Genomic DNA, 25,830 nt, shown 5'->3' on the forward strand with positions numbered 1-25,830 from the left:
ACAAAGGAGGCAAGGATATACAATGGAGAAGTCAGTCTCTTCAATAAGTGGTGCTGGGAAAACTGGACAGCTCCATGTAAAAGAATGAAATTAGAACACTCCCTAACACCATACACAAAAATAAACTCAAAATGAATTAAAGACCTAAATGTAAGACCAGACACTATAAAACTCTTAGAGGAAAACATAGTAAGAACGCTCTTTGACATAAATCACAGCAAGATCTTTTTTGACCCACCTCCTAGAGTAATGGAAATAAAAACAAAAATAAACAAATGGGATCTAATGAAACTTAACAGCTTTTGCACATCAAAGGAAAGTATAAACCAAAGGAAAAGACAGCCCTCAGAATGGGAGAAAATATTTGCAAATGAATCAATGGACAAAGGATTAATCTCTAAAATATATAAACAGCTCATGCAGCTCAATATTAAAAAAGCAAACAACCCAATCAAAGAATGGGCAGAAGACCTAAATAGACATCTCTCCAGAGAAGACATACAGATGGCCAAGAGGCATATGAAAAGCTGCTCAGCATCACTAATTATTAGAGAAATGCAAATCAAAACTACAATGAGGTATCACCTCACACCAGTTAGAATGGGCATCATCAGAAAATCTACAAACAACAAATGCTGGAGAGAGTGTGGAGAAAAGAGAACCCTCTTGCACTGTTGGTGGGAATGTAAATTGATACAGCCACTATGGAGAACAGTATGGAGGTTCCTTAAAAAACGAAAAATAGAATTACCGTATGACCCAGCATTCCCACTACTGGGTGTATACTGAGAGAAAACCATAATTCAAAAAGACACATGCACCCCACTGTTCATTGCAGCACTATTTACAATAGCCAGATCTTGGAAGCAACCTAAATGCCTATCGACAGACGAACGGATAAAGAAGAAGTGGTACATATATACAATGGAATATTACTCAGCCATAAAAAGGAACGAAATTGGGTCATTTGTAGAGACGTGGATGGACCTAGAGACTGTTATACAGAATGAAGTAAGTCAGAAAAAGAAAAACAAATATTGTATATTAATGCATATATGTGGAATCTAGAAAAATGGTACAGATGATCCAGTTCGCAAGGCAGAAGTAGGGACACAGATGTAGAGAACAAACATATGGACACTGAGGGGGAAAAGTGGCGGGGCTGTTGGTGGGATGAACTGGGAGATTGGGATTGACATGCATACACTAATATGTATAAAATGGATGACTAATAAGAACCTGCTGTATAAAGAATAATGAAATAAAATAAAGGCAAAAACAAAGTCACAAGACCTTTCCCTAAACAAGGGAAACAAACAAACAAACAAAAGACGTGAAATGATTGACAAAGCACAATGCAAAATATGATACAAATGAAATCAGAGGTAAGTTAGCTTGACCAACGTCATAGCTAGTTAACCAGGTGCAAGAGTTTGAACCCACCTATGTTTGTCTTTCCGCCATCCTGTCTGAGGTGGAGGTGTTTATGCCCCCAAATGTTACGTCTGCTGTCTGTTGCTGGTGAGTTCCAGTGTCCTCTGGAAAACTGTGGCTGACTTCTTGTTCATGTTTTCCATTCTAAGTTTTTCAGTGTGGACTCCTTACCCAGATCTTATCCGCTCTTTGGGGAAAATAACTCTGCCATTTGGGGCCGTTATAAATTTCTAATTTCTGAGTCTCACTTGGGTCCTCAGTAATACTCAGTGACCCTTTAAATGGTTTCGAATACCTCTTCAGAGGTTATCCAACAACCCCTGTCCCTTCTCTCTCTAGAGAAGAGTAAGGCTGCCTGATAAGAATTTTTTTCTTCCACCACCCAGACCAAGATACAGTTTTATCCCATCTTTGCCTCCATTCTGTCTGTTTTAAAGGAGTGACCTTTATTCTTTTCTTCCAAGAGAAACTCTTCTTCCCCTTCTGCTGTTGATTCCGTTGCAACCCCGAAGTCTCGGATGTTGCTTCTATCAGCGGTCCCCAACCTTTTTGGCACCAGGGACTGGTTTCGTGGAAGACAATATTTCTACGCACCAGTCTCAGAGAGGGGATGGTTCAGGAGGTAATGCGAGCCATGGGGAGCCCCAGATGAAGCTTTGCTTGCTCGCTGCTCACCTCCTGCTGTGCGGCCTGGTTCCTAACAGACCGCGGGCTGGTACTGGTCCGCGACCCGGATGTTGGGACCCCTGGCTTATATGGTCACCCTTTTTACCTTCTGTTTCATTTCTTCAGATCAGAAAACTGGCTCAAGCCTCCCCCTTTCTGAAGGGCATCCCTTAACTTCCTCACATTCTCGGTATTTCTTTCCCACTTTGCTCCAAATTATTTTTTAATAGCCAGATTCATTGGTTCCTTTTCAGTGTGGCTACTATGTTATCCTTCTTCTTTGACACTGTTTCCCACTCTTTAAAATCTCCTTGTTTGCCTGGCTCAGAACCCTCCCCATTGGAATCCCAACACCTCCCCCCCCTCCAGTGTTTCCTCAACTTTTCTCCTCGAAAACAGCCAATTAAAGAACCTCCTGCCAGGAGGTAAAAACAAAAACGAAAACAACCTTGCTCTTTCCTCCATGAAGACTCTGGTTTAGGGGACACAAGCATCCACTCAGAATGTGCAAAATACCTTAAAGGTTATGGTTTTGGAGCTCCTGAAAAATTTTCTCCTGATAGGGTGAAGATGGTGTTCCCACAGATGGACAGATTACCGTTCTTCTAGGAAGTATCATGTGAAGTTTGGTTTTCTTATTTAGTATTCTGTAAGTGGCTTTTTAAGGAGTATGAGCTCTTATCACACCATTAAGTCAAGCTTACATGCATGCACCCTTGTACCTGGTCCATCCCTGATGCTTGGCACACGTTTGTTTTATTTAGAAACGTGGGATGTGAGTACCTCACTTCTTTGTTGTTTAACCCTTGTCTCCTTTCAATCATATAGTAAAGCTTCGATCAAAAGAATCTTATTTCTGAATAGGAACCTTTTATGTTAGCATCTTAGACGTAATTTTTACAGATTTTGGGAGAGTGTTTAGTTCGCTCACATCCTTAATCAGTTTTACATAGGCAGTGATGGAATCTTTGACATTCAGAGATAAGGTCTGAAGTATAGAGTATAGAAACGAGCTCAAACTAGAAACCTGTAATACCTGTTCAGCTTGTGCGGTGACCAAGACAGGGCAGGTTCTCTGCAGCGTCTGCTCTGGGGAACTTCCTACGCTTAGTGATTTATAATGTCTTGTATTCTCTCGAACTTCTGTATGTTTTGGTCAGACTATTTAAACACACAGACCACATTAGCGGGTGTGGCGACATCCTAGTTATACTGTGAGCAGTTTTAAAGAGGGTTCCCAAAAGGGAAAGTAATTAGTATTGTCCCAGGTACCATTATTTACCTGCCCTTTCAATTTGTAAAATATATAGAAGTGTGGAAGATTTAGTAACTTCTCACTTCAGTAGCAAAGATGTATTGAAGGCTGACTCTGGAGGCACCATGATTGGATCCTTAGGGAGTACAACATTGGGTAAAAGATCCCATTCCTAAGGGGATATGCATGTGTAGACAAGTTTACAGACTAGGAAATTGGATTTCACTAAGACACTCTTTATTTCCTCTTGAACAAGTAGTGAACAGGGTGTTGTGATGTAAATCCGAATGTAGCTGCCCCGTAGTTCACTGCAATACCAGAGGTAGCTGTGTGCCTGGATGCCAGGGCCCGCTGGCTTTTGTGTTGCTCCTCCCACCCCTCCCTTACCTCCTGTACCAAAGGAGTGGAATACTGGCAATTGCATTTAGTGTTCCCATTATACTTATTTTCACATTTTACTTTCATGAGTGACTCATTTGAACTTAAAAATATGATTTAGAAATTAGGCATTTTAACTCCAGCTCTTTGCTTTGTATTGACACCAGCTATATTAGTATTTATCCTGGACCAAAGGACCCCTCTTATTCAGCTCTTAGGAGGAAACCAGTCGGGGCCCCTCCTTATCCTGCTGCCTTGCAAGGCAGAGGCTTCTGCGTCATCTTCAAGCAAGGGGTCAGCACTAGCCTTTCTTGGGGAGGAGTGGGCCCAGAGAGTTCCAGGGCATCTGGGAATTCAAAATGATTAGTGTATGGACACAGACGTCCACGTCCCAAGCCTCAGCATCTCACTCCTTAAAAAAAAAAAAAGAATTCCCTTTCACTCTTTTCAGAAATAAATAATATTCTGAAATGATGGTGTCCCAGCATTTTCAGCTAACTGTTGTGATACTTGTTAGTACGATTTTTCAGTTGGTCGGTTTGATTTTAGAAGTAATTATGAGAAACTACTATGTTTATTACCAAGTGCTCTGTAATACCCATTTACTATTTAAAAAGCTAGTTTTTATTAAGATCTGATTTTTTTTTTTTTAGGTCTACCTACGTTTAAGCTACGTATTTAAAGACCATTGTACCTAGTAGATGACAAAACTATTTTTAGAAGCAAGATATTTTGTGATTAAGAAGATAGACTTTGGAATCAGAAAAACCCAGATTTGAATTCCATCTTTAACATTATTAGCTGTGTTTTAACCTTACTAGCTGTGTCCTTGGGCAAGTCATTTAACCTCTCTGCATCTCAGTTTCCTCATCTATGAAATGGGGTTAAGAACATCTAATTTATAGGATTGTTGTAAGGGCCAAGTGACGTAAAGTATGAATAGTACGAAGTAAGTACTCAGTAAGTGATGGCTATTTTTTTGTGGCCATTCCTTTATGTAAGTTGAATAAAAGTAAAAGATGGGCACTTTTCTTTTAATAGAATTTGTTGCATGAGCAGAAGGTATTTATAGCATGAGTAGAACGTATGAGCAATTAGATCTCTTAAAATATATACTTAAACTCATGTGTTTTATGACATGGAATTTTAGAAATCGACTTAACTAAAGGAAGCAAAGAATGTAAAGAGTGTGTTTTCAACAGATACTTACATAAAGCATGCCGTGTTCCAGGTCTTTGTACTTTTATAAATATTAATACGCTTAATCCTTGTAACTAGGAAGTAGATACTATTATTTTTGACATGTTACAGAAGGAAACTGAGGCAAAAGGAGGTGAATGACTGCCCAAGGTCACACAGGTGGTATCTGGTCCCAAAGTGCTTACTCTTAATGTGACACTATATAGCCTCTCCTAGTGCACTTTTTTTTTTCTATAAATTGTGTGTGGGCTTTAAAAAAAAAAAAAGTAACAATTCTTTTCTAATGCTAAAACATAAAAGAAGTCCCAGATTAGGACAGGGTTGAAGAAAATTTAATCTAAATTTAATACTTGATTTAATATTATCTAGCTTATTCCAGGTAATATTGACCTCATTGAAATGTACTGCAGTCATACAAATACATCATGGTACTAAATGTCTTGTTCCTGATGTTTTATACCTAAATGGCCAAAGATAACAGTGTTACCTAATTATGTCTGCTTTTGCCTCTGTTTTTCATTTGAGTGTCTGGCTGTCTTCTCCTGGGTGGGATCTTTGTGTCTGTACTCAACTTTCGCACATTGTTGATTATCACCCCTAAATGGTCTGCCACATCCCAAATTTGTCCTTTTGTACCTCAGCTGACTAGTGGCTGTGAGCCAGGAACTTGCGTCCCTGGCACCTACTCAAAGACTGTCAGCTGTCCAGGAGAAGTTCCAGATCATGCAGTTTACCAGTTAAGTGTCAGGTTTCTGTGTTGGTAGCTATTATATGTAATGATAAACAACTTTTAAAAAAGCCCTGTGTATTTCACCTTTTCTCCCTTTCTTCCTTTTGAAAGTAGTAGTGATCATGGCAATGTCAATTTAGTTTTTCCTAATTATGTAGACCATTTGACCTGTCATTTGTCACTCTTTGTGACCCTTGTGTCTGTTACTGTGCAGTCCACCTTATATTTTGTTTAAATTGAGTTAACAAATTTATCAAATAAGCCAGCTTTAAAACTTCTATACATAGGGACTTCCCTGGTGGTCCAGTGGGTTAGACTTCACGCCCCCAGTGCAAGGGGTGCGGGTTCGATCCCTGGTCGGGGAACTAGATTCCGCATGCATGCCGCGACTAAGAGTTTGCATGCCGCAACTAAAAACAAACAAAAAACTTCTATACATTCTCTTTCCACTACGAAAAAATAAAAAGTGAAGGAAGTTGTTGCATATATTCATCCAGACAGATAATCCCCACTCTCTGTTTTCATAAACAGGATGAGAACTGTTCACACACCCAGGCCCCACCTTACCTTACCCCATACGTACCCAGTTGTTGTATCTGTTCAGGATGGTTTCCCTTTTTGCAGTCCAGGCTTTTGCCCATAGACCAGTGATGAAAGCAGTCTCTCCAGGGTAACCTTGGAGCCGTAACCTGATCTCAGATTCTTCTGGGAACCAAGGAGAGCTAAAATGTGTCGTTCAAAAGGGGTGAACTGAATGTAGTTTCCTTACGCAGAAGACAGATGAAAGTGGCAGTAGATGCAGTCGCTTATTTGATTTAGGAAACCGCAGAAGTCTTGATTTTGGTGTTGGCATCACGCTTACATGAGACTCTGCAGGTCTTCTGAGGCCTCTTTTTTTTTTCCACTTTGGAAACATGGCTGTGGGCTGATTCGCTCTTGCAGAGATAATGTTTTTATAGTCCTTAGCTATGCTGACAGCTTCAGGTTTTGAAATCCTGTCATTTCCCTGTAGGTTTGACCCGAGATACTTTCATGCCACGGTCTTTCATTTCTTCCATTTTCTTTATTCATTTGATCGACCAGAAGATGTGAATTCAGCCTCTCCTTTGCCCTAGGTTGTGTGTTCTTCACCGGGGTTACTGTGGTGAGCACAGACGTCCTCATGGAGCCTTTGTTTTGGGGGGGGGGAGGCAGTCAGTAAACCAGCTGTCACACAAATCAAGGTCAAATTGCAAGTGTGATAAGCTTAGTGAAGGAGGGGCTCACAGTGTCATAAGACCTAGTCTGCAGGCAGTTGACTGAATTGAGATCCGCAGGATAAACGGGAATTATCCAGGCAAAGACAGAAAGGCGGCTCATTGTAGGCACAGGGAAGCGTTTGCCCAAAAGCCCTCTGGAGGGAGGAAGTGTGGTGGGTTTTTGTAGATGGAGAAGTCTGGGGCAAGCTGAGGCAGGGGAAGTAGGCACGGAATCATTACCAAGCAGGATCATGAAGGCCATGTTAAGGATTTTTGTCCTTAACATGGACAAAACGTGTCCTTAACATGAGGATGTTTGTCCTCAGAGCAGAAGAGTGCCAGCATCACATTTCTGTTTTGAAAACCTCATCCAGTGAGATGAGGTTAGAGAGGCCAGAATAGATGTAGAAAAATGAGTTAGGAGGCTATTGCAAATATCATTGTAACGAATTTTCAGATACAAAATGGTGCCCGTATTTCACTATCTTTGTGCTTTGTGTTGGGATTTCCCTGGTGGAAGCTTGTCTTTCCACCTGACTTGCAAAGGATTTTGAATCTACTTGGAAGTAGGTAAAGGGGAAGGTTACTTGAGACCCCTAACTATCTGGCCACGTGATCGCAGATGATTAACTGTCAGTCTTAGAGAATAAGCTCAGGTGTATTGAGGTCCAGGTGCTATCTTGCCTTCTGATGATTTCATTGGCTTCTTATTATTTATTTATGTATCTGTCTATTAGATATGTGACTGGTGGTGGTGACGGTGGTCCTAGCAGCAGCAGCAGCAGTAGTGATAGTTGCAAATGTACAGTTATGTCAGACAGCGTCCTGGGTGCTGTGCATATAAACATCCATTTATTTCTCATGCAGTCTCATGTGGTGTTCGACCTTTTTTTTTCTCTACTTATAGATGAGGATGAGGCCCAGAGAGATTTATGAAATTGCAGAGCAGGGTTTGAACTCAGGCAGCTTACTTGTAGGAACCAAGCTCTTAACCTTTCCTTTAAGTGGTGAAAGGTCAGAAGTGGCCAGTTAGTGAGGTTGGAGCCCGAGGTCACACTGCACAGTGTGTCGTGGACGCAGGACTCCAGCCCAGGCACTCTGACGTCAGAGCCCACATGATATTTCCAAGTGAATTACAAGCATGGGGAGAATAGTTTTCTTTAAGTCAAAGAAGGTCAGGTTGCAAGTGTCTACAACTAATTCACTTTACAGAGTGGCGGCCGATTTTCTTTTACTGTTTTCTAGACATTATTTTACATCATTGAGAACACATTTATATATAGCTTTGAAATCACATGTCATTGTAGAGGTGCACTGTAATTAAACTTCCTTTAATTTTAGATAATAAATTATTTTATGTTGAGAATAATTAAAAGCATATGGTACTTACCCACCAGAAGGGAGACAATGAAAAAGAAGTGTTGACAAGGATGTGGAGCAGCTAGAACTCTCCTGTGCTGCTGGTGGGAGTGCAAATGGGCGCCATCACTTTGAAATATTTAGTTTGGTCATATTTACTAAAGCTGAACATACGCATATCCTGTGACCCAATAATTCCTCTCTTATGTAAGTACCCAACAGAAATATGAATATATGTTCACTAAAAGACACGTATAATAACAGCAAAAAAAACTGGAAACTACTCAAATGCCCGTCAGTAGTAGGTAAATAAATTGAGGCATATTCACACAATGAAGTGCTATACAGCAATGAGAAAAAAAGAGTTTAAAACTGCATGCAACCATAGGGTTAAATATCATAAAGATACGTTTTTATGCATATCTTTCTAGATCTTTTTAAATAGTTACGTGCACATATAGATTTCCTCAAAAAGTAAAACTGCTGGTATTCTACTCTACTAGTCAGGGTAGACGAAGCTACTGAATGTAGGCCTGAAATGTAATGGCACAGATACAGCAGTTTATTTTCCTCTCACACAGCAGCCCAGGGTAGATGCTCCAGATGGGGGTAGGGTGGGGCTCTTTCCACCCCTCGCAGTCTTTCAGGAACTTGGTGTCTCTGCCACCTTCAGCATGTAGCTCCAAGGTTACAGCTCGGCTCCTGTTCTGTTGCAGAGAACGTACTCACAAGGCACAGCAAACTGAGTGTTGTCAGGAGGAAGGATGGGGGCGGAAATGTAGTCTGCTGTGTGCCCAGGAAGAATGTACATTAATAGTCTGTAGTCTTTGCTGTGCACATCATTTTTGTTGTTTTTTGATCTGTTTCCCCCCCCCCCCACTTACTAGTAGTACACTGTGACTATCTTTTCATGTCAATGAATAGAGATAGATCTCACTCTGTTTTTTAATGGCAGTAGATTATTTCATTGAACAAATGGGATGATTATAATTTAACATGCTTGTATTGGCAGTTTTTGTTTGATTTATTTTTGCTAAGCATTAACAATGCTGAAGCGAATCCTTGATAAGAAAAGTGTTCTCAAAGAGTAAGTTATTAGGAGTAGAATTTAATGGGTCAAAAGGTAAACCCATTTTTAAGGTTCCAATACACATTCCGATACACATTGGTCTCCAAATTGATTGTCTTCAGTATCCATTTTTGTTTGATAAATTAGTCATTTTCTTTTGATTTTAAATACGTTTTTCATTTGTATTTTGATTGTCGTTTCTTTATTGCCAGAGAAGTTTTTGTTCTATTGTAGTGAAATCTATCAGTCTTTTCCTTTTTTGATGTCTGTTTTTGGCATCATGCTTGGATTTATTCTTGGATTATGAACGTAGCTGTATTTCCTTCTATATGTTTGTGTTTTTATTCTTCATATTTACATTTCTAGTCCACCTGGAAACGGTTTTGCACATAGAGTCTAATCTATTTTTGCCAAGTAGTTGGTTACTAGTCACAGTAGAATTAACTTTTTTAAATGTATAGGATTGTATGAACACATATAAAACTATTATGAAGTATTTTAAATTATCCTTCTAATTAATGACTAGGATGGAGTACGGGAGAAAGTTTTCAGTTCTCTGGGCCGTTTGAAGCAGAGAGAGCCACATTGCCTCAAACAAAAGGCAACATCACTAAGCATTAAACACTGTATCGTGGAGAAGGTGAAGTCCCTTTCATTGGCTCAGAGGGTATGGTATGCTCTTAGATTTAGGAAATCTTCTCCATACTCCGAGCTGGTCCCCAGTTATAGGTTTATCATCTAATTACACGAGGCGCTACTTGGCTGCCATTTCCTGTGCTCTTCATGCCGTCTCACACCGAGTCATGGGGGAGGCAGGTATACTGCGAGGCTGTGTGCTGTGTGAAGTTAAAATAGATTCTTTTTAGTGGAAACTGGGATCATGATAACTTTAGGGACTGTGGGGTTCTTTTTTTGTTTTTCAACTTTGTTCTTTTTTTTTTTTTAACATCTTTATTGGAGTATAATTACTTTACAATGGTGTGTTAGTTTCTGCTGTACAAGAAAGTGAATCAGCTATACGTATACATACATCCCCATATCTCCTCCCTCTTGCGTCTCCCTCCCACCCTCCCTATCCCACCCCTCTAGGTGGTCACAAAGCACCGAGCTGATCTCCCTGTGCTATGTGACTGCTTCCCACTAGCTATCTATTTTACATTTGGTAGTGTATATATGTCCATGCCACTCTCTCACTTTGTCCCAGCTTCCCCTTCCCCCTTCCTGTGTCCTCAAGTCCATTATCTACATCTGCGTCTTTATTCCTGTCCTGCCCCTAGGTTCTTCAGAACCCTTTTTTTTCTTTTTTTTTAGATTCCATATATATGTGTTAACATATGGTATTTGTTTTTCTCTTTCTGACTTACTTCACTCTGTATGACAGACTCTAGGTCCACCCACCTCACTACAAATAACTCATTTTCATTTCTTTTGATGGCTGAGTAATATTCCATCATATATATGTGCCACATCTTCTTTATCTATTCATCTGTCAATGGACACTTAGGTTGCTTCCATGAGGGACTGTGTTTTTAATGAGCACTTTATATTACTTTAATTTCCTTAACCTATGTGACTATTAAAGTTACTATTAAAAATAACCGAAGTTCTTGAGCCTCTCTAGACATTATATATATATATATTTTTTAATAGATTTATTTATTTATTTATTTTTGGCTGTGTTGGGTCTTCATTTCTGTGCGAGGGCTTTCTCCAGTTGTGGCAAGCAGGGGCCACTCTTCATCGCGGTGCGCAGGCCTCTCACTGTCGCGGCCTCTCCCGCTGCGGAGCACAGGCTCCAGACGCGCAGGCTCAGTACTTGTGGCTCACGGGCCCAGCCGCTCCGCGGCATGTGGGATCCTCCCAGACCGGGGCACGAACCCGTCTCCCCTGCATTAGCAGGCGGATTCCTAACCACTGCGCCACCAGGGAAGCCTAGACATTATATTAACATAATCCTCTCCTTCGGTTTACATAACATGCTTTGAGCAAGTCTGTGTATGTGCAACAACTGTAAGGTCTCTGGAAGAAGAAAGAGGAAACCGTGCTTGCTTGCTGTATTTCGCTTACTCAGCAGTCATGCCCAGGTTCTGTGAGCAACAGAAAGAGAAACAAAATTTGGGTCCTGGACTGATGACTCAAGGGTCAGCTGGAACCACCTGTGCAGCCTCCCAGGCTCACAGTTAGTATTTGTTAAGGTTCCTTGTGCTGCCGGGACAGAAACTCAAGTCTAACCTCATCAAAAGAACTTATTTGTTAAAATGGGTCATTGAAAGGATTCTTGGGGAGCTTGCAGTCTTGAATGAATTGTTGCACAGGCAGATTTTGTGCGGGGCAGGAATCAAGGGCCCTAGCAGTAGGAGCTTCTGAAGTCTCTGGAGCGCTTTCAGTAAGATGACTCAGCTCTGACCATCTCTTCACTCAAGCCTCAAATTACCAAGAGAGAATCAGATTTGCTTGGTGGATGGGAGGACAGAGCCATATGTGGTATCAATAGATTGAATCATAATAATTTGCTGTTATTGGGCTGTTTTTGAACCAAAAAAGCATTTTTTTATGCTTCAACTTTAACAGTACAGATGTGGCCTTTAGGGCTCTTGTAAGTGTCAGGAGAACTGTGAGGTGGTGAGCCTTCCCAACTAATGTCTATTGCATATTCCTTTGATCGTCTCAACTCCACGGATCTCATCTGATTTCCTCATGTTCTTTTCCATTTTGCTATAAACACCGAGAAAAACTCTTAACCCTAGATCAGCTTCCCTATGCAGGGAAGCTAAATACTGCTGGGGAAAATGACAACCCTTGAGATGGCCCTCTTCCACTTGTCATTGGATACTGGAGATCTTCCTAGGCGTCATCCTTCTGTAAGGCATCCTTGGTAGTGTGGGTTCTTTCTGGTTGCTGATAATTCCATATTTCACTGCAGGCCGTGTTGCCATTCTAGTCTAAAAGCATAGTACAGTTACTTAATGGAGAGATTACTTCTTCATACTGGTGCATACTAGTTGAAAGCTTCTATATGTTGTCTCCCCCAACACCCAGCCCCTGAAGGAGATCGTGATTACTTTTGAACCATAGAGTTCAATCCATTAAAGCCATGTGTTTTGAATAGAGACAGCCTTCAGATTGGCTTCAGGATGTAAGCTGTTGCAGATAAACAGAAGGAACCAACTCCTGGCTGCCATTTTGCTTCATTTCTTTTGAAGTATTCTCCTTGGCTGACTTAATGGTTTTTGAGATTTACTTTTCATTGAAATCATGTATTTGGATTCCATCAGTGGAAAAAAATTTTTTTCTGCTTTATGTGTAAATAGGCTATCATAATACAAAGTAAACTTCAGAGTTTGTACAGCCACAGTGAGTTATACCTTATTTATGCCATAGATGAAACAAATCAATTGTGGCAAGTACATTTGTGGAAACCACAAGACTCTGAAGTGGACACAGTTTATTGCTGTGATTTACAAACTAATCGCTATCTAGCAATTTCTTTTGGGTAGGAGAAATAAAAATTTGGTACCAATATCTTTGCCTTTGTTTGAATGTTAAATTTACTTAAAATTCTGTATCTTCCCACGTATTCCTCTTCCCCCATACACACACCTGCACACGTTCTGATTTTCATAATGCTTTATTACAAATAACATCAATAAGAAAGAGCTCTTCTTTCCCTTATAAGGGAAAGGGTGTAATAGTAGTGGGTAATGCCAAATTTTGAGATTTCTTTTAAAAATGTGTTATATTCAGACATACAGTTAAAGGTAAGTGAATGATGGTGAAATGGTAAATCAGTGATGGTGAAATAGTAAATCAATATTCTGGAGCCAACTTGATGAAATGGAAAAAACTGGGCTTTGGAATCAGCCAGACTTGGCTTTGAATCCCAGACCAGATTCTAAGCCATATAACCCCTTTGAGTCTCTTGTTTCTTTTTCTGCAAAGTGAGATTAACTGCTGTCACACAGGATTAAAGTAACATACTTTGAGTTACTTTATAACTGAAGACATGCAAATAATGAGATGCAATAGTTATTATTTCAAAATAACTTATGAAAGATAAAACAAATTGCTTGGTTTATTTTATCCTGATATTAGTCCTAGAAAGTATGTGTCATCTTTCTCTTCTTTTTACACTTAAAGAAAAATTGGGTTATCCATAATGGGTTTAGCAGCTTGGCTGATGTCATACAGCTAGTTTAGACCCAATGGTTAACTTAGACCAATTTTCAGCTTTATCTTTGGACCTAAGTGAAGGTCTATTTAAAGATTATCAAGTTAAAAAAAAAAAAAAAAGGGTGGGGGGAAGTGTTTGTAAACTAAAGCCACCACTAATGAATGGCGTTAGTGTTGCTTGCCTAGTTGGTTTCCGCTGATACTACATGGAAGAGAATCAGAGCCCTCTCTTCCTGTCCAGTACTGGAAGGGTCTCAAACACCTTCTGGCCTTTACCCATCCAGTGTACAGTGATTCGTATGACAGTGCTGAGTTGACTTCCTCTGTCTAGCAGTGGTAGACTCGAGTTTCACATTGACTTCTGAGACACATTGAAAGATTGGCCAGTGGTTTAATACCTACTTTTCTAGGGAAAAAAACAAACTACTATATTAAATTCAAACATTGAATCTAAGATGAACCCAATTTCATAAACATTAAAATGTGAAACAGAATGTATGCCCTTCCAGGACTTGGAGGGCATTATGCTACGTGAAGTCAGACAGAGAAAGTCAAATGCTGTGTGATGGCACTTACATGTGGAATCTAAAAACATAACAAACTAGTGAATAAAACAAAAAAGAAGCAGACCCACAGACACAGAGAACAAACCAGTGGTTACCAACCGGGGGGAGAGGGAAGGGGGGAGGGGCAATATAGGGGTAGTGGGGGAGAAAAGGGTTATTATGGGATTATATGAAATCATTTGTGTGAAACTTTTAAAAAGTGTAAAGCACTATAGAATTTAAAGCATCTTTCATTCAATTTAAAAAAATATATACATCCAGGAAATATATAAATTGAAGAACCCATTAGCGAGTCCTTTTTGTGACCTTGCATGTGTTTATACAATTAGGGTTTCCCAGACCTGTCTTCTGCATCCCACAGGATCACCGGTGGCTCCCGTGAAAGGGCTAGGTGAAAACCAGGTTAAGATTTAATTGGGTCACAGTCTCTTAGACAGAGCTTGGACTGGGCATCTGTCGGGCCATTACTGATAACCTGCAGTTCTTCTACTTTGTGTACCTTTTTCTCTGCTCTATTTTCTAGAGCAATTTTAGGTTCACAGCGAAATAAAGAGGAAGGAGATTTCCCATATGCCCCCTGCCCCTACACATGCATAGCCTCCCCATTATCAACACTCCTCACCAGAGTCCACTCTTTTTTATAAACTGTCGTTCATTCTCTTCTCATTCCTCACGCAGCAGTGTGAGATAAGACATGAATGTTAAGCACCATGTGTAGAGAGAAAGCAATATGCAAAAGAAATGAATATTTTATCAGTATTTACTATGCATTGTTGATTGTGTGTGTTCTGTCTGTTCTAGAGCTGCCCAGCAAGCCCTAGCCCTGCGTGAACCACTCTAGGAAGTAGCCTGCATATAAATCCTGCATTAAAATGTCAAACAAGGTCAGGTAGAAACCCTGATCCCAGTGAACTCCATCTCTTGCTAGTTTTCATTTATTGGTAAAACACAAGTGTGTGACCTTTGCTGTATGATCAAAAAAAAATCTTTTTGTGCTTGGCTTATCTGGAATGTTTCTTTTTCCCCCCCTTAAATTAAAAAATAAACCCTGTACCAAACCTATACTTGGGTATTGAAGTTTCTGCGAGTATTTTGTTTCTAAACAAAAAAGTTGGAAGTATAAGAATGAGTGAGGTAAAAACGTTTAATTGTATGAGGGACACTGGTAAGGCAGCAATTCAGAAGAATCTTAATGACGCCATTTTTATCTTGGTCCTTGACTTTAGCCTAATTAAATTGTGGGAAACTCGGGTCGTAAATTGAAGAGTCACACTCCTCAATTGGAAAGGTTTCTTCTTAACCTCTGGAGTGGAATATGGATCACCCATCTGACTTGTGGTAGGTGGGATGGTGTTTTATTTATAGAGGTTCATTTTCAACCTGGCCTTAAAGACATTCAGTGAATAATTTAATGGCTTTCTTTTGTGTTTTAAGTTTTGATTGATCATATTTACACTCTGTGTTTAGAGTGGTTTTTTTTTTCCCTGTAAACAAACTGTAAGGGGGAAAAAAAGGGCATCAGTGACTATGATTATCTAAGGTTTTGTTGTTGGGCATTTCAACCCAGTTAATGGAGATCAATAAATTTCTGCACAAAATATGACTGAATTCTCCCTGTAATTATTTTATAGGTAATTTATCATCCTTCAGTTTTGGAGTCCACATGATTTTTTGAAACTTGACTGTCTTTCCTCGTATACTTCAGTTAAAAGTGAGCAGCCTGGCTGGGAGGGTAGTTGAATTACTTGTGAGGATGACTGTGCCACAACTCATATGCTTCAAAAACCACAGCTGTAAAACTCCTGTTTATAGTTGTCATCTGTTACTGTTACTAATTTCTGACTGTCTTTGGGGATTTGGCCAATAAGACAATTGCACAAAGTTCATAAAATCTTAAGTGAAAATTTTTCTGCAGTTTAAGATGTAAAATGAGAATCATAGCTACAGTAGAGATAGAGATATTTCTCCTAGTCTCTTTCTTTCCCCTACTCCAGAGAGAAACCCCAAACAGCCTGGCTTGACTTAATGGGGCGGGGGTGGGGAGGTGCTAGAGAAAAACAGCTTTTTTTTTTTATAGCTTGAGAACTGTAATGCCAACTTATGTCCCCCCAAACGGAGATTATTAAGAAGAAATCAGTTGAGGGGGTGAGCATTTAAATTCTGTCACAGACTTTGATAAAAGGTCTGGGAATCATGGAGACGATCAGCTCCTTTAACTGCACCTGGGAAGATTTTAATATTTTTTTTAATATGAGTATAAAGAAACACTTGATATTGGCTGTGAGTTCCAACAACACCCTTTAAGAATAGCTGCTTGTAAGTATAGATTTACCCTATGTAAGACAGCTGAATTAGCTCTTCTGAAATTTATGTGGATTTATTTATATATTTATTTAATTTAAGCCAGAAAAATGTTTTAAAAGAACAAAGTAAGAGGACTCATACTATTTGTTTTCAAGACTTACTCTAAAGCCACAGTAATCAAGACAGTGTGACCTCAGGGAAAGTCTATACAATAATAATATAGCAGTGGGGTAAAATAGTCTAGAAGGAGACCCATAGAAATATGGTCAATTTATTTATTTATCTTTACAAAGGTGCAAAGGTATTGCAGTGAAGAAAGGTTAGTCTTTTTAACAAGCAGTGCTGGGATCACAGGACATTCATATGCAAAAAAAAGAGAGAGAGAGAACTTCAACCCCGTATCTTATGCTTTATATAAAAATCCAAATGGATCATAGATCTAATTTTTAAAACCATAAAACTTCTAGAAGAAAACACAGGAGATGCTCTTTGTGATAACATGAATACTATATTCTCTACCATATTCAGTGGGTCAGTCGTGTGCTGTTGGGTTCTTAAGTTAGTGGTAGTGATTGTCGCCCTTGTGCCGGGACTGTGTTTTGCACCTGGGCAATAGAATGGGAAGATCTTTTTTTTTTTTTTTTGTAAGGAAAATCGCTCCTGATTTTCCTTTCTTATTTATATAGACTCAGGCACACAAAATTGTGCCATCTGTTTATGGGAAAATACTGTTTTAATTTCTTTTTGTTGCTAATTTTCAACCTTTGCCCATCAGAATAGTAAGGAAAGGTTCTTCAGAAAAAGACTGGCTCCATTCTTGGAGCCAGCTACAGCTGAGGGTGGAGACGCCAGTTCTAGCTGGGACCAGCGCTTTTTTCCCCCAGGCAAAGCCATGACATGGTGCTTGTGCTTTTTATTAGCAAAAAGATCTCGGGATGCACAAATCACTCACCATTCGAAACTGTCACTATCCTACTAACTAACCCCTTTGACTCCCTGGAACCGAGTCAGGAGAGAACAGCCTGGGGTTGGCCTAAAGTGTCATGTTTGATTTATAGTAATTAACCACCTCATCAGAGGAAGCACCATGTATTTTTATCTTTTAAGGCTTGAGTTTGGCCAAGTCTCATTGGGATCCAATTCATGTTAGTAGTGCAGAAAGGTCAGGAGCTACACCCTGTGCCGTCAGCCATCAAAAATCAAATAGTTAAGTTTCAAGTGTTGGAAATGTGCATTTTTCACAGTTCGATTCTCATAAACTGAAGCTACTGTTGCTATAGCAATGATTTTCCACCTACGTAGAATTTGTGTTTGAGACTTTTTTTTAAACACAGTTTTTAAAACTATAAAATGAATAAGCATAGGCATCATAGTCCTGAAATAATTATTCAAATGGGAGAAAGGTGATTTGTGTTTAATAATTTTATGAGTGGAAACATGAAAACTCGATCACAAATCTCAATTGATTTTATGGGTAGGAACATAAAGTCAAATACAAGTCTAGTTAAATGTGATATATCTCATTTAAAACAACAGTTGAAAAAATTAAAATAACATAGATGCCAGTGAGTGGCATGATATTGTTCCAGCAACAAGAAGCTTTTAATAGCAGTGGGCTCTTAAATAGGCTTATTTTTTATTCCTGCTAAACTACTCATAAAATGATTATAGAGAAAATTTGAAGATGGTTAAGTTAATGCTTTGAATATATTTAGTATATGTGTGTTTTCGCAAGTTCCTAACATATTGAGTACTTTAAAAAAAATGAAACGTCTAGGAAATGAGATATTACAATGTTGATAATCTTGTTATGATTTAGTTTTATTTTTTTAAATACACATATTTTTTATTATTTATATTTATTATTTATTTTTTACTCTGTAATGATCAAGTTATTTCATTATGTCCTTCTATAGGTATTTCATGGTTCTATGAATCTGTGAAGAAAATGTTGAAAGCTCTTAGATTTATGGGATTTATACCTGGAAGCAGTCTTAGGGATCATTCTGCCCAACTTTTTCATTTTATTGAATGAGGAGCTGATTCTTTGAGGCTGAGGTGACACCTATGGGTTATTTAGCTTATTGGAGCAGAGCTGAGACCGGAATTAGATGGACCCTGGCCTCTTGGCTGTTCTGCTGCATGATGCTGTGTCCCTGTTAGTTCCTTCCACACTAGAGTGCCACTTGGTTGCATTTTTATTGATCTTTACAATAGATTTATACATATAAAAACAAATCTACATGTGGTTATTTCTGTTGGACTTGGACAGGAGTAAGTACAAAAATTCTTAACGAGCAATTCAAATGACAAGAAAACTACAGCCAATTTTCATAATTATTTTTGTAATGAGAGAAATGTTATCGAGTGACCTTGAATATGTAGCACTGTAAAATATTTGATTCCCAGTAAGAAAATAATGAGCAGACTAGTAGAAAATGTGGGTAAAAGATGGGAACAGTGAAAGTCAACTCACACTAAAACAAATACAGATAGCCACTAAAACAACGCCAGCTGGAATGAGCTATCTTATTCACCTATCAGATTGGCCAAGAATTAAGTGTGGTAATGCCTCATATTAGTGAAGGCATAGGGAAATAGTCATTCTCTTTTACTACCTGTGGGAATAGTCAAATATAAAATGCTCATAACCTTTGATCTGTAAATTCTATGGCTGCAACTTTGTCCTACAAATATAATAGTAATAGTATGAAGTTAAAGTTTTCATATAGTTTATAATGATATGCAAAGATGGTTATTGAAGTTTTGTTTTTATACACTTACACAGATCAAAAAAAAGCAAAAACTGGTAATTGCTCAAGTATCTTTTAATAATGAACTAGTTATATAAATTATAGAACCGTAGAAAATAATAGAAAATATATGTAGCAGTAGATCAGTGTGTGTTGAAATCCAAGATTTATTAAGAGGAAAAAACAAGGATGTTTTAGAGATGTTTGTATACTAATAAAGATATACATATTTATGTTCTTTCTATTTAGAAATTCTGGTAAGATACAAATGAAAATGTTAGTAATAATGTATGTCTTCTGGGTTTTATTGGGTTTTGATGAGGAATATTGAGGATAGAGCAGAGGAGACTTCCCTTTTCACTTTAAATCTTTCTGTACTTTGTGAAATATATATATATATATATGTGTATGTGTGTACTCTCTACACATATGTTGTTTTTGTTAAATTTTTTTAAACAGTAAGGTGTGTTCATTGTTAAAATGATTTTGCTTATTAACTGCAAGTGAGGAAATCTTCCCTTATTTTGAAGTAATTTTGAAAAACTTCTTCTTGATTTCTTTATAAGTTAATTTCTCTTAAAGAAAAAGCATATTTAGTTCCAGCATTTAATTAAAGTTATTGAGAGTCAACCAGAAAAGTTTCAAAATCAGTAGAATTCTACCCCAATCATGTCCTATACCCCAGTCTTCATTCAGGAAGAGGTTTCTAAGAAGTACATATATCAAAAGTCATAGAGGTAATTTTATTCTTTGACTCTGTAATTCCATTTCTGGGTCTAGGTGCTAAAGAAATAAAAATTTTAAATCTTCATAATAGTAGAAAATGACTGTTAATACAAATGTCTAGCAATTGACTCCCGTTGACCAAACCGTGAGATAAGACGGAATGTTACGTTGTCTTTACAAATACTGAACACAGATAAGGTATGCATACAAAATAGTATCAGTGGTTAAAATAGTGCTTTTTGAGTGCATTTGAGTACCAGACATGCATGGTAGAAACCAGGTTTCCTATTGTATTATATCTAGACATTGCCTCTGTTTGATAGAAAAGGAAACTAAGGGTGAGGGGAGCTCAGCAGTTGTCATGTAGATGAGCTTTGTTTTGAAGCCCCAGTGTCAAAGCCCATCAGCTCCCACTCCAATCCATCCATACACTCACAGCGCATGCTGTCCCTCAGGAAGAAGTTCTGCACTCGTCTTTTGGAAATATTGCTTAAATGATCAGTAATAATGATTTTAAAGCACACCAAGAGTAGATCTGGAGCCTCTTTGAACTCTGGGACACCCAAGTGGTGGTTCCCTCCATATCTCATTTCCAATTTATAGCTGAGAATAATCAGACCTGTACTATGACCTCTGTGTACTTCTATAGTTATAATTTATAGGTAAATTTGTAATTTGAAGGATAATTCATAATAAATGATTTTCCTACTCAAAAATGTTTGATTTGTCTTTCCTGTGGTAGGAGTACTTGCTGCCATTGTTAATTTTCTATGATTTAGGCAGCACGGATGATCAGTTTCTGTGTGCATACCTTTGGGAGTTAACTCTAGAGGTATATATGGTCCTAGCTTTGAAAATGAGCAGATCATTCATTATGGAGTTGAGCCTGTGATGGTGTCCCCATCGTTTCCGTACTCCAGTTCGCAGCTTCTGCTGCTCCTGGTCTGCAGTGATCAGGTTTCAGAGGCCACTGAGCACCGCACCCCACCCTCCCCCGCAGCCTTCAGGGCTGGAACCAACCCCCAGCCCCCACTCTAGCAGTCCCCTTGGTCCGTTACTCCTGTGTGCTGCTCAAGTATTATCGTTTCCTTTGTGCATCTGTGACATGAAAGAAGTGGAGGAAGAACTGCTAGCAAAACACATGTTTATAAAAGTGTAACACAGATGTTGGTTTGATTTTCACTCGTACCTTCCATTTTGTTCAGAATTCATTATTCCCCAGGTGAAAGCTGCAGAGAGAGAGATGAAATGTCAAACTAATCTCATCATTAGTTAAAGACATATTCAGGGATTTTTGAATTCTAGGCCAGCATACTCAATTTCTAGAAAAACAGGGGAATCAAGACCTAGAGAAAACAAACAACCCAATCAAAAAATGGGCAGAAGATCTAAATAGACATTTCTCCAAAGAAGACATACAGATGGCCAAAAAGCACATGAAAAGATGCTGAACATCGCTAATTATTAGAGAAATGCAAATCAAAACTACAGTGAGGTACCACCTCACATCAGTCAGAACAGCCATCATTAAAAAGTCTACAAATAACAAATGCTGGAGAGGGTGTGGAGAAAAGGGAACCCTCTTGCACTGTTGGTGGGAATGTAAACTGGTACAGCCACTATGGAGAACAGTATGGAGGTTCCTTAAAAAAACTAAAAATAGAGCTACCATATGATCCAGCTGTCCCAGTCCTGGGCATATATCTGGAGAAAACCATAATTCCAAAAGATACATGTTCATTGCAGCAGTGTTTACAATAGCCGAGATATGGAAGCAACCTAAATGCCCATCGACAGATGAATGAATAAAGAAGATGTGGTACATATATACAATGGAATATTACTCAGCCATAAAAAAGAATGAAATAGTGCCATTTGCAGCCACATGGATGAATCTAGAGATTATCGTACTAGGTGAAGTAAGTCAGAGAAAGACAAATATCATATGATATTGCTTATATGTGGAATCTAAAAAAATGATACAAATGAACTTATTTACAAAACAGAAACAGACTCACAGACTTAGAAAACAAACTTATGGTTATCAAAGGGGAAAGGTGCAGGGGGAGGGATAAATTAGGAGTTTGGGATTAACATATACACACCACTATATATAAAATAGATAATCAACAAGGACCTACTGTATTAGCACAGGGAACTCTACTAAATATTCTGTAATAACATAAATGGGAAAAGAATCTGAAAAAGAATATATAACTGAATCACTTTGCTGTACACCTGAAACTAACATAGCATTGTAAATCAACTATATTCCAATATGAAATTAAAAAAAAAAAGACCTGAGAGACGGATTGCAACCGTGGGGCTTCCATGAAATAGGCTGTGCGGTAGGATGCTTGACCACGCTTTCCAAGGGGGTGGTTAATTTTATTCTTAATTTTCATGGTTGAAGTTACAAAATCCATGTAGTGAAACAGATGGTGCTGATGTGCACAGAGGTGGTATGCAGGCTGCTCACCTCTGTTTGGTGAGATAGCGACAGGGTTTTCCTGGTGGACGTGCATCTGTCCTGAGCAGAAAGTGGTAGAACTTCGGCTTCCTCCATTTCACTTCCCATCTCTCTCACTGGGTGTTAGTTTCTTCATCTCTACAGAGGAGGTGTGGGCTATCATGTGATGATGTCTGTTAATTGCTTTCTTTAAAAAGGAGAAAAGAAGAAGAAGTAGAATTATTTATAGTGAGTGGTGGTATGTTAGTCTAATTAGTTGAAATCTAGGAAGCCATGTATATCTTACTTACTTGGTTTATTCTGTTTGGGAATAGAAACCAAATGCTCTGGAGAAAGCAGGGAAAATCTTATCTTTGTGTTGTTTTAATTGCAAACACACATTGCCTCTTTGAGAAATTCTTATGACTCTTCTTATGACTAATGATTACATTACATTTTAAAGCAAGGCATTTAATTCCTTGGCACTGGGAAATCAGTTTTGGGGGTACAGTTTTTTTAAGTGTGAAATTGACTCTTATAACTATTCTTGAATACTTTTCCATTCCTTTTTCTTTTTTTTTTTTTTTGATTCCATGCATTATTGTTAAAGACCTTGGCATAACAATATTATTTGTATTGAAACAGAAGAAACAAGTGTGATACTCTGGGATCACAATTTTATAAATTTATGGATATTGCTAAAGACTGGAGGGGAGCCTGAAAAACAATTGGAATTGCAAAAGAATGAAGTGTTAGTTAAATATAGATTTGTGGGATACAGGTTTTTCCCTGGTGCATGGGGGGAAAATGGGCTTTTCCAGTAGTTAACAAGTAAGTTAATTTCAGGGTAGTTGAGATTTAACCTCTTATTTGTAACAGAATAGTAATATAACTTTCTTTTTGTTAAAGAGATACAGAAAAAAAAAATAGAATGAGGTAGAAGGTAACCTGATAAATTTATATGAAAAAATGGCATTTATTTAAGCAAAAGTCTTTCAGAGCCTCCCTCCTCTCCTATATAATTAATGTTATACTTAGTTTTATGCTTCGTACCAGAGTGCAGTATACCAGTGATTTTTTTTAGAGCTTGGGAGTGCCAGAGGTAGTAAGCAAATCTCAAACTGTCAGCTTTGAGATTTATTATGTGTGTCTGCTATTTGAGTCCAAAAGGGCTTAACAGCTGAATATAGATTTTTAAATCACCCTTGGGATTTAAATTTTTACTCTGAAAGACTAGGTCATTTGACAGTAGTCAAGGGCATTTTCATTCTCAAGACTGTTATGCAGGCCCAGCAGAAAGCTCCTCCATCAGCCCACGAGGGGCGTCATTCTCTGGGCTGAGGCGTACTAATCTGGGGTATTTCACACACAAAAATAATACAACACAGGGGGATTTGTTCTGTAGACTGATCCAGCAAGTGGGTTTTAAATTGGCAGCACGCAGACAGGAAACAATTGGTCCAGATACCGAGGATTAAAGGTATTTAGAATGTGTATTGTGTTATTGCATTTTGATGTGCAAGAAATTTTTACACCTGGAAGTTTGTTTTAGGAACTCACCAATATAAAGACTGATCAGTTGGGGAAAAAAATTTGACAGTGATTATTGCAATTATATTTTCAAAGATACATGCAGTACATTGATGATGTAAAATATATTGGTTACGTGAGATTTTTAAATTAAATGACTGGATGCAATATACATATTTTAAAATATATATCTATATTTATATAGATCTTTGAAATATAGTCTTTTCTTTTAAAGAGAAGAAAGGTTCTGCAGGCTGTGCTTCTTATTCACTGGTTCCTCAACAAATATCCGCAACAGCATTCAAACTTGGGCTCATCAGAGACCAACCAAGTCAGACCCCTCTGGTGTGGAGCCTGGGGGTCTACTTTTCAAGAACCCCTCAGATGATTACGGTGCACAGCCAGGCTTCCGAGCCACTGTTATAAAGTTCTGTGTGTGAAACATGGAAAGGCACATAGTTGAAAGAAATCTTATAGTTACCTTGTAGTAATTGTAAAAAGAAAAAAAAAATCAGTTTAGTTCTTTAATATTCTGGAAAATATCAGATTAAAAAGAATACCTCCCTCTCCAAGAAATAATTTCATTCCTTACCTGAGATGCCCAGAACTAAACATAACCAAATAGAAGATGGCAGAACAGCTGATAGCTACAGACCAACACTGGCATGAGTTAGACTTGAGCTAGGCTTAGATTATCAAGCAAGTTAAATTCAGCACTAAGCTGAGGTTAAAGGGGAGGCATGTGAGTAAATGAAGTAGAACAGTAGTACTGTGTTACCTTTTAAAGAAGTTTGAAATCTCTGGTTGAATGAAGCATAGTAATTTCATAGAACTGAAGTATAGACTCTGAAGGCTTAAGGTACAGTGACTCACTATAATTAAAAGTGGAAATGCTGGAAAGCATGAATGTGGCTATGTTGATTATTATTTTGGTATTTTAAAATGTGTTGCATGGAACAGGTTAGTACATTAATCTAAGATAGTTAAGGTAAGGTCGTGTAAAGAACTGTCACTAGAAACCTGAGAAAAGTGAAATGGCATCAGGCATTTATAATTACAAGCAAGGATAAATTTGCCTGGGTTCGTGTTTTGGTACCAGTGGTTGGGGCAGGGGTGGTAAACAGAAAGATATTTTTGCTGACTGGTCACGCAACTGTGGGTCAGATGTGACTCATTTCATCCATTAGCTTAATCAGTAAAACTGAGTGTGTTTAGATCTGGAGGAATTCAAAGATGATTACTACACAGTCCTTGCTCTCAAGAAACCTGTAGGTAAATAAGATAATATAGGTGTGTAGGTGAATAGAACATATATCAGTAACAACAATAACAGCACGTTGACTTTTTTCATTGATACAGCAGTTGGAAAAGGGGTTTGTTTACTGGAGAAGCCAGTGCTAGAAGGGTTAACTCATGTACCGTCAGTTGTTAAAGTCATAATATTTAAGTGGATAAATAAAATGGTGCTTAAGAAAATATGTTAAGGATCTGATCTGGGAGCGGGGGGGATCGGTCAGGAGGGGAAAAGGGAAAGATGGTAAAAGGAGGTACTGCTTCGTGGTGATCTCTGTATTGCAGTACCGGGGGTTGGGAGTTGGGGTCCATCTGGTGGAAATAGAGGCATCGCTTGGCACTGCGGAATAGGTCACAAGGTCCAACCTTCTGGGAGAAGGGAAGGTAATGATTAGCCGTATCACTTGTGTCGGCCAAGTGAACTAAGATTGAAGGAGGAAGCCACTTCTTGAAGGCAACTGCAGTAAAAATCAAGACTCTATATACCAGCTACGCTGCCAGCTACTTGTACCATTTAATCCTTGAAACGGCCCTATGAGGAGGGTACTGTTATGTTCCCCACTTTTCAGTTAAGGAAACTTAGTCCAGAGAAGTGAACAACTGCCCTGAATCACAAGACTGGGAGGTGGTAGAGCCAGGATTCGGACCCAGGGTGTCTGACCTAAGAGATGACATACCACTTCCTTTAGCCTAAGTGGATTGTTAGTATC

General features: G+C 38.6%; 1 protein-coding gene across 12 annotated transcripts in view; it reads left to right on the forward strand.

The window, feature by feature from the left end:
* PLEKHA5 (pleckstrin homology domain containing A5) overlaps positions 1-25,830 on the forward strand; it is a 237,264-nt gene that overhangs the window by 43,416 nt on the left and 168,018 nt on the right. The window contains exon 4 of one of the 12 annotated variants that reach the window (XM_059935399.1): positions 14,867-15,087. The exons of the other annotated variants lie outside the window; for them this stretch is intronic. Coding sequence (XP_059791382.1) covers positions 14,867-14,906 — 40 coding nt within the window. The 3' untranslated portion in view covers positions 14,907-15,087. Of the gene's footprint in view, positions 1-14,866; positions 15,088-25,830 lie in introns of those variants that run through there. 12 annotated transcript variants of the gene reach the window in all.

Source organism: Balaenoptera ricei, chromosome 10 (assembly GCF_028023285.1).
Source record: "Balaenoptera ricei isolate mBalRic1 chromosome 10, mBalRic1.hap2, whole genome shotgun sequence".
Taxonomy (NCBI): Eukaryota; Metazoa; Chordata; class Mammalia; order Artiodactyla; family Balaenopteridae; genus Balaenoptera; species Balaenoptera ricei.